Here is an 8,696-nt window from a genome sequence, read left to right on the forward strand (position 1 = left end):
ATTGGGCAGTCAAAACATTTTAACAAATCAAAACATAATGAGGCAAGGAGTTAGCTAGAATAATCACTATAATGACATTTTAACAAACGTAAATTGTTCATCTCCGGCGATGATATCACAGGTTGCCAACACATGATTACAAGTTAACAGAGATACATAATGCATTTCCATAACACTTCTTTCCTCACTATATGACAGAGCTTGAATTTTATACCACCAAGATCAGGGCTCGTTTAGTGCACCAAATGTTACCTCTGACACTACCTTGGCCCCCCTTCCCTTAGCAATGTAAAGGCCTATGTGATGCATCACCTCCTGCCATGACAAACAAAACAACAATCAGGAAGAATTGCATATATAAAAGACACACAATGAACAGGCAAGCAGGATAGACTTTTATTAGTTTAAAGGCGAAGGATTTTGAAACTGAACTGAATCTGAGTCAATTTAAAACCAAGCACCTTCAAATTATTGTAACCAAGACCCAACAAGGGATTACATAATTCTTTGAATCACATACCCTTTGAACCACTAGTATGCTTAGTAGTCATCACTATCAATGATGCATTATCATTCTACTGATTAGCAACCCAAAGGAAACAAATTTTATTTTTTCCCACCTTTTTATTCCAACTGTCTAAAGTTACATTCTCAGTGTTCAATCTCAACCCTACCTCCCTGCCTGTCAAAAAGTTTTGATCTAAAGCATCTCCTCATAGTTGTTCTCAGATAGAATGATAAGCAAGCAAGTAGAAAGAAGCCTTTCTTTTCTTTTCTTTTTCTGGATACGTTGTAGTAACCTTAACCACAGAAATTAAGGTGGGGGAGGACTTAACGCCAACTCCTGACGCATAACCAATACAAGTGCCATACAACTGCACTTATATCCATATATAAAATTCTTATATTGTATTATATTGTGTTAAATTTATACCATATATCAAAAAATTAATATCAATATTACCATCCCTTTTTGGCTGGCTAAGCTACAATAATATAACCAATAGCCAAAAAAAGTTCAACAACTGAAGCATCATAATATTGGTATAACTTAATCAACTCTATCAAATATCAAAATGAATGGTCCAACTTAACCACCAATGTGATTCAAGTTATGTCATTAAAAAGTTAGTATTGTTCATTGGATAGTTCACTTGAGGATAAAGATAAGTATTATAATGGTTTGGAATTACCAAGTTCTTCTGTTTGTACTTATCTCATTAAGCAATGAAAATGAAATACACAAATACACGGATTCAGAAATGGGTGTACATATCAAAACCAGGAAACTTTAGAGATTATTTCACAATCACTCCTTTTCCCCTAATAATTGGTGTTTATAACTAACAACTCCTGCGTTTCAAGAAGGAACCATTCAAAGTTTCTGTAAGTGATCTACAAGTTGATACAGAGATTTTTCTTTTCTTTCCTTTTTCTCTTTTTCTCACCAGGCACGTGCGTTTATTGAAATTATAAAACTATTAGATATATCATATATGGGTTTGATTGGCCTTCTATGGAATCATTTTACTGAACATACGGATATTCATCCTGGGCCTTGAAAAATAAATGTTAGCTCTGAGATCCAAGTAACAAGGCCTTGCGCACGCACAAGTTTGAATATAAATAAGGATTTAAAAGAAAATTAGAGAACCTATAATTTTATTATTCAAATTACCTGTGGATGAGCTACAGCATCTTTCAGAGTTCTGGCAATATGAATAGGCAGGTCAAAGGTAGCACATCCTTGGGAATAGACAATCACATCCTCCAGAGGTGCAAGGAAACCACGATTTCTAGCAGACAGTGCTGAACACACAAAATCCAGCACACATATATCTGTGCATATCCCTACCACCAAAATCTATATGAACAAGAAAATGATTGTAAAATTAGATTGAATGTTGCACTATTAACTGAAAATACTACAAACCACAAATTTCCTTTAATAATATCATTAAAACGACACCATCAGAAGCAGACTGTGTCCTTTGGTGACACCGGAAATGCTTACCTTTTTTATCTGATTATTTTTCACCCAATCTAAAAAAACATTGGACCCATCTTTTTCAATTGAGCCAACAAACCCGTCAATGCAATCTTTGCACCTAAGGGTTGCAGACGCTTCATTCTCTAACCATTGCAGGGCTGCAAGATATAGGAAATAGCAAATGAGAGAAGGAAATCCATAAATCACTCAGCCGCAATGCAAGCATTTTCAGCAAAAGCAGGAAAAATATTGCAGCTAATAAGAAGGGAAAAAAAAAAAAAAAAAAATGAAGTACCAGGAACCAGTTTTGCCTCATCTGTTCCAGCTATACAATGAGGAGGATATGGGGGTTCAGGAATATCTGGGTGATGGGAGTCAAGGAAAGCAAAAACAGGCCAATTCTTGTCACAGAACTCTCTGGCAAGTCTCACCGATTCATCCACCATCCCAGAAATTTGCTTGTCGGGCTGTCTTGGAGCCTATACAAAACACAACTATATAGTGAATACGACAACTTTTTACAATAATCACTTTGTGACTACATAACCAAACGACAAATTGCTAAAAACTTTATAGGACCCATTTGCCGATTCATCAATAAGAGTATATTTGCATTAAGCATAACCATCAAACCAGAGATTAAAACAGAGCTTCGTTTTTGGTGAATAAAAATAAAATTGTTCCCAGAATTATTTTTCTAAACGCGGCAAATTTAGATTTTGTTTACCAAACTATTGGGATTGCTTTTCCAATAGAAAATACCAATTGAAACCAAAACCACAAAAGGAAAAAAAGAAAACGAAAGAAAAGGACCAAAAATACGACAAGAATATGTCATAACGCACGTTATTAGTTTTCTCATCGTACATCCGGACAGAAACCTTAATGAGGTACGAGGTATCAAAGATATATATATAATTACCAGATTGCCAGCGCCGACGGTGCAGAAGCCATTAACGACGTCGACGAGGACGAGACCGGTCTTGACGTCCCCAGACAGAACCAGTGATTCTTGTACCACGGGGAGCTCGTCCTTCAACAAGTCCACTGTCGACGGAGCCATCTCTTTCTTTCTTAGCCTCTCGAACGAAAAATCTAAGTGAATGGCTGTGCGCCGTTGATTTTAGATTGGATTAAGATATGTCAGAGATTGAATCATTGAAGTCTTGACCACGCAATGGTCAATGAGCGTGTCATCTTGTGCGAATCTGATACGGGGGAAAACGCCGGGCCATATGTCGTAGTGACTTTCCACGTAGTTTTTTATTTTTTCTATGAGTGCCCCTTCAACAACTGAGATTCCCCAACAAACTCTATATTTTATAGAAATGAGTTTCGCTTACATATTTCGGAGGAATGATAGAGACTCAACTTTTTTGTTTAACAAAAGTTTAACTTTTATCTTATTTATTTTTAAGAAATAAAATAAAATAAAAAATGAAAAAAATATTTAAAGCAACCCTATCTATTTTTTATCTTTCTTTTATTTGGTATTTTTTTAAAAATGAAAAATGGTATTTTTTTCATAATAATGTCATTTTTTTTTTAAGAAAATGTCATTATTATGAAGAAAAATACTATTTTTCATTTTTTTAAAAATACTAAATAAAAGAAAGGCAAAAAATAGATAGGGTTGCTTCAGACATTTTTTCCATTTTTCATTTTGGTTTTTTTAGAAAAAAAATAAAAGGTAAAAGTTGGACTTTTGTTGAGCAAAAAAGTTGGGCCTTTAGCATTTCAATGTAGTAAATATCATATTTGACAGCCCCTTCGGTCAGGACCATATGTGAAAGTGCTGTTTTATTGCCTCCAATCTCCATTTGACACATCGCCATTTCAAGAAAATTGTAAAAAATTAAAGTAAGAACAAATACAGCAAATCAAAGTGAAAAACAAAAAGACCAAAAACCCCGTACCCCTACCGCCAAACACATGGTCTAGCCTAACCCACGCCGTGGGTCTGGCATGACCCGTCTCAAAACCCACCTGAAACCATCGTGACCCGGATCACAACCCCGATTCTAATGCTTCACAACTCAATTTTAATGCTTCAAAACTTGTTTCTAATGTCTCAAAACTTGTTTTCTGATTCAAAATTAAAACCTAGAGGTAGAAAGTAAACCCTTTAAGGATTTTATCACCCTAAAGGCCGAAAAAATTGACTCCGACGTCAGAGAAAGTGACTCACGGCCAGACACGGCTCGCCCCATGGGTTTGGAGTGACTCGCCCTTTTGAGCTCAAAATATAGTGTGTGTGGGTGTATGATATTTTTGTAGATTTATTTTGTGTTTGCTTAGGTGTCAGTTTGTGAGTGGGGCGGTAAAATGTGTCTTGCAAATGGTCCGGATTCAAGGTTTATTAATCATATTTAGGGCCGGTTTAAAATTGCATTTGAAGGGCCTAAAAATACATTTAACACTCAAAAAAAAAAAAAAAAAAAACTTATTTGGTAAAAGAATTAAAAACGCTTTTAAAAGTCCAAAAAGCCTAAAAATAATCACAACGCACTTTTAAACTTTTGTCAAAAAGCATTTTTTGACTTAAAAGCTCATTTTTCAAACGCAATTTCAAACACGCTCTTATTATAGTTGATGTCAAAATTACTCCCCCTAACAACACTCAATATCATATTTCTTCACTATCATATTTATAGTTGATGTCGAAATGGGGGTGTCCAATTGAAATGCAAAACAAACATGAAATCAAGTGACAACATTTATACATTTTTATTTTTTTTTTTTAAAAAAAGAAGGATTTTTTACATCCGATCCAATACAGAGTATCATCTTTTATGTAGTGCCTCTTAGATGCTGATAAAGCCCAGTATTTTGTGAGATAAACGAGTATTATACTAGATGTAATTTCTCCTAATTAGCCACTGGCTCTTCTTCACGACACCGGGCCGGCGGGCCCTGCCCTGTGACTGAGAGAGACTCATCTCTTTCGGATTTCTGGATAGACTCCTAGGCGCGGAATGGCTGGTTGGGCAGTGTCTAATGCAAGAGATTGGCTTGTATGAACTCCCGCAGCTATAGGTTGGGCAGAGCTTGAAGAAACGAGCCCCTATCAGAGAAAGAAAGCCATTGCGCGCGAGAAGTAATATACATTGGTAAGGAAGTTGTAGAGAAGAATTACAATCTATATATTAATCATGAAACTATGTTCGAGAATAAATACAAAACTGGACGAGACCCATAGAGAAAATCATTTGCCCTTCTTGTCATCATGTGGGAGCTGTACACCCATGAGCCCAAGCAAATTGGAAGCAGGACCGGGAAGTCCTTGTTGGGAAGAAAAGGAATCAAGAAAGCTCTTTACAAGGTTCACATCCACATCCACAGGACTGAAATCCTCCTCCATATCTTCTGTGCCATTTGATTTTCCCTGCATTCACAGATTCAATCAATAAATCATTAATCACACACTCTATCTCACCCCCCACCAAAAAAAACAAAACTTACAACTCTTTTACAACTTAATAACACATGTTAGTATGTGATTGGAGTCACATTAGCCAATAAAAGTTTGTAAATGAGTTGTAGGTCTAGCGTTTTTCTTAAAAAGTAAATTATTCCACCACATCCTGGCCGAGCAGAAATGTACCTCATCCTTCTTTGGCGCTTGCTCATTAGCACGAACAAAACTTTTTGTGAGGGAGGTGGTCTTCAGCTCTTCATTCATAGCATCAGAGTAGGAACGCAAGAAAGAATCCTCTCTATCCTCGTTGTCCTCAGAGGGTTCTGCAGTATCACTCTCATCTTCAAACTCATCTGTGAATATTATCAATGTAGTCATAAGAACCCCCTCAAGAAATGGAAATGAAATATGTACTTTTCATGATTCACAGCCTGCTCAAATGTTTGTAAGAGTAGACTTTAGCTTCTCTCTACATACCAAGTCAGAGGCATCGGTCATTTTTGTTAAAAAAATGAAGAAAAAAAAGTTCACAGTATAACTGGTGTCATTAGCATGCATAAATATGTCTATGACCAAGATGGAAGTAGGAAAAAAATGCAGCTTTAAAACTGGTTGCATCACCAGTGTCTACCAGATGATCCAGTTCAAACCTCCATACCAAATATCATTAAGATCTCGTATCTCTGCATTGACTCGGTCTCTGGGCTATCTAACATTAGAATTACTAATACAGGAATTATTCTAATTCTGAAGTCATATTATCTGCTAGACAGATCAAACCATCAACTTCTCTCAGTACAAGAAAACCATTGGCAATTAATTTATCGCATGAAGTCATTCTCGCTTGGGTCTTGTTTGTGCTAAATTTCATGAATTTATCCTAAGATGAGGCTTACTTTACCAAATGGTAACTTCTGTAATTTTTTTCTTTTAATAAAAGACCTATTGCCTCATTGGTCAAGCCTTTTGTGAATCTTGAAATCAGCTGTACTTAACAATATTAACAAAGCTAAACATGATGCCAAGTTGGAGAGAGAGAGAGTAAAGGATTTCTTATCAGCTTTCATCTGAGTTTCTTTCTCTTGGGGAAGTAATAACAGGACAAATTAAAAGAAAGAAAAAGATACCAGCAGCTCAGCCTGATGAAACCATCAAGTGATAACATAGACCCATGTTAAAGCCTCTTCACACGCTTGAGCAGAATCCTCAAACCCATCGATTCAACCGGGCATATTGGTACTAATGTTATTACTTGCCCAACCCCCTCCTCCCCCACAATGAATAAGTATTGATGTAAGTTAATATTCTCAAATCCATAACTTAATACCATGCATTATGAAAAGGATGGAAAAGAACAAGTCAAACCTAATGGATCTCCAATCTACAAACATAATCCCAGACCATGGACGCACACACACAAAGAGGAAGAAAAAGAGAAATCAAGCAGATTCAAGTGACCAAGTAACTCAAATAATTATTGTAAAAAATAATGGATGTAAGTAAATGATGTGTGTTAGAAGAATGTAGAAGAATGTGTTAGAAGAATGTAGAAGAATGTATTAGGGTATGAGGGCAATTTGGTCATTTATGTATTCTCAAAGCTTATATATAATATGTGTGAGGTAGGCTATGCATCTTTGAATAGCCTCCTCTTTTCTCTATACTTTAAAACCTCTCAACATGGTATCAGAGCCTAGGGTTTATACCTTTTCCTGATATCTTATTCTTCTCTCCCAAATCTTTTTTTTCTTTCTTTTATTTTAATCGGTTTTTTTTTTTCCCGGTTCTCTTCCTTTTTTTTTCTCTCCCATTTATATTGCTACTGATTGAACTTAGTTGACGTGCTGGGCTTCACGCCCGTGGTGGAAGATGGCGCTAGGTTCCCCATCGCCGATGGTATGAACCGCCGTCATCTCCATGGGCCTTAAGTCGTCGTCGATGATCGGTTGGTGCTGTCTGTGGTGATTACCGCTCTCTGCGGTGGCCGGAGGTGTGTTTGTCGTCGTTGGTTGTTTTCCGGCACGATCTGGGTGTCGCCGGCACGGTTTGGGTGTCGCCGGCACGGTTTGGTGTCGTTGGTTGTTTTCCGGCACGATCTGGGTGTCGCCGGCACGGTTTGGGTGTCGCCGGCACGGTTTGGTTGTCGTCGGCGCGGTCTGGTTGTCTCCGGCGCAGTTCCGGCGAGGTCTGGCTGTCTCCGGCGCAGTTCCGGCAAGGTCTGGCTGTCTCCAGCGAATTTCCGGCGATGTCTGGCAGTCTCCGGCGTGGTTCCAGCAGTTTTCACAGACGAAGATTGGGTGTTTGGCTCCGGGTTCCTGCTGTCGCTTATTCGGGATAAGGATATCCCAAACTTCAACCGGGATAAGGCTATCCGGTTTCTGGTTCTCCACTGTCCAGACCGGTCCAGCCAATTTCCGGCCGGTTCAGCCCATTTTCCGGCCGGTTCAGTCCATTTTCCGGCCGGTTCAGTCCATTTTCCGGCCGGTTCAGGCCAGGTTCAAGCCGGTTCAGGTCAGTTTTTGCTAATTTCTCTCGGTTTCTTCCGGTTCACTATGGTTTAGACCTGTTTTTGCTCAACTTCAGTCCGGTTCAGGTCAGTTTTTGACGTATTTTATCGATTCTACCATGGTTTGAGTTGTTTTTTGGTTGGCATTCATCATTGTCAGCAAGCTTTGCTTTGAGTTGGGGCTGTTTTGTGTGGATTTTTTTTTTTTGGTAGTTCGCTGGTTGGTGGACTTGTGTAGTTGTTTGCATTTGGTTAGTGCATTATCATGGCTCCTCCTTCCGATTTAATTAATTCTGCCTCTATGGGTCCGGCTACTATGACACTTGTGAAACTTAATGGCAAAAATTATAGTTATTGGTCACGATCTGTGGAAGTATACTTGAGAGGGAAAGGTCTGTATTCTCACTTCGAATATGAGCAATCTCCGGAAGATGACTCCAAAGGCCTTTGGGACCAGGCCGATAATCAGATTATATCTCTTATGTTGAATAGTATTGAACCTCACATTGGATCCTCATGTCTCTATCTTCCTACTGCTAAAGCAATTTGGGATCATCTCCGGCATATGTACTCTGGCGCTGGGAATATCACTCGAGTTTATGAGGTGTGTCAACGATATTTTGGACTAGAACAAGGTACTCAATCTTTAGATGAGTACTACAATCAGGTTGTGACCGTCTGTCGGGAAAGAGACATGTATCAGCCACTCTCCACTGACTTGCAGAAAATGGAGAAGCAACGTCAAGATGTGGATGTGGTTCGATTTCTTCTCGGCTTGAAAC

At 38.3% G+C, this 8,696-nt stretch overlaps 2 protein-coding genes across 2 annotated transcripts in view; both read right to left on the reverse strand.

Annotated features, from left to right (window-relative positions):
* Positions 1 to 50: 50 nt before the first annotated feature.
* LOC132171184 (nicotinamidase 1-like) lies at positions 51 to 3,100 on the reverse strand. Its single transcript, XM_059582433.1, has 5 exons — positions 2,913 to 3,100; positions 2,286 to 2,469; positions 2,015 to 2,148; positions 1,679 to 1,864; positions 51 to 315 (listed from the first exon to the last, which is right to left on the reverse strand). The coding sequence occupies exons 1-5, from the start codon at positions 3,051 to 3,053 to the stop codon at positions 223 to 225; spliced, it is 738 nt and encodes a 245-aa protein (XP_059438416.1). The 5' UTR covers positions 3,054 to 3,100; the 3' UTR covers positions 51 to 222.
* Positions 3,101 to 4,688: 1,588 nt separating this feature from the next.
* The window catches only part of LOC132171037 (protein ecdysoneless homolog), a 9,951-nt gene continuing 5,943 nt past the window's right edge, over positions 4,689 to 8,696 (reverse strand). The window contains exons 4-5 of the mRNA XM_059582241.1: positions 5,595 to 5,761; positions 4,689 to 5,375 (exon numbers count right to left, since the gene is read on the reverse strand). Of these exons, the coding sequence (XP_059438224.1) occupies positions 5,196 to 5,375; positions 5,595 to 5,761 (347 nt within the window). The 3' untranslated portion in view covers positions 4,689 to 5,195. The remainder of the gene's footprint in view (positions 5,376 to 5,594; positions 5,762 to 8,696) is intronic.

This window comes from Corylus avellana, chromosome ca2 (assembly GCF_901000735.1).
Source record: "Corylus avellana chromosome ca2, CavTom2PMs-1.0".
Lineage (NCBI taxonomy): Eukaryota > Viridiplantae > Streptophyta > Magnoliopsida > Fagales > Betulaceae > Corylus > Corylus avellana.

Excerpts from the sequence above, each read along its gene's own strand:
- LOC132171184 (XM_059582433.1), bottom strand. The coding sequence starts at position 3,053 with ATGGCTCCGTCGACAGTGGACTTGTTGAAGGACGAGCTCCCCGTGGTA. Across the intron at positions 2,149-2,285 it reads TGAGGCAAAACTGGTTCCTG|CCCTGCAATGGTTAGAGAAT; the intron begins GTACTTCATTTT and ends TATATCTTGCAG. Across the intron at positions 316-1,678 it reads ATGCTGTAGCTCATCCACAG|GAGGTGATGCATCACATAGG; the intron begins GTAATTTGAATA and ends TTGTCATGGCAG.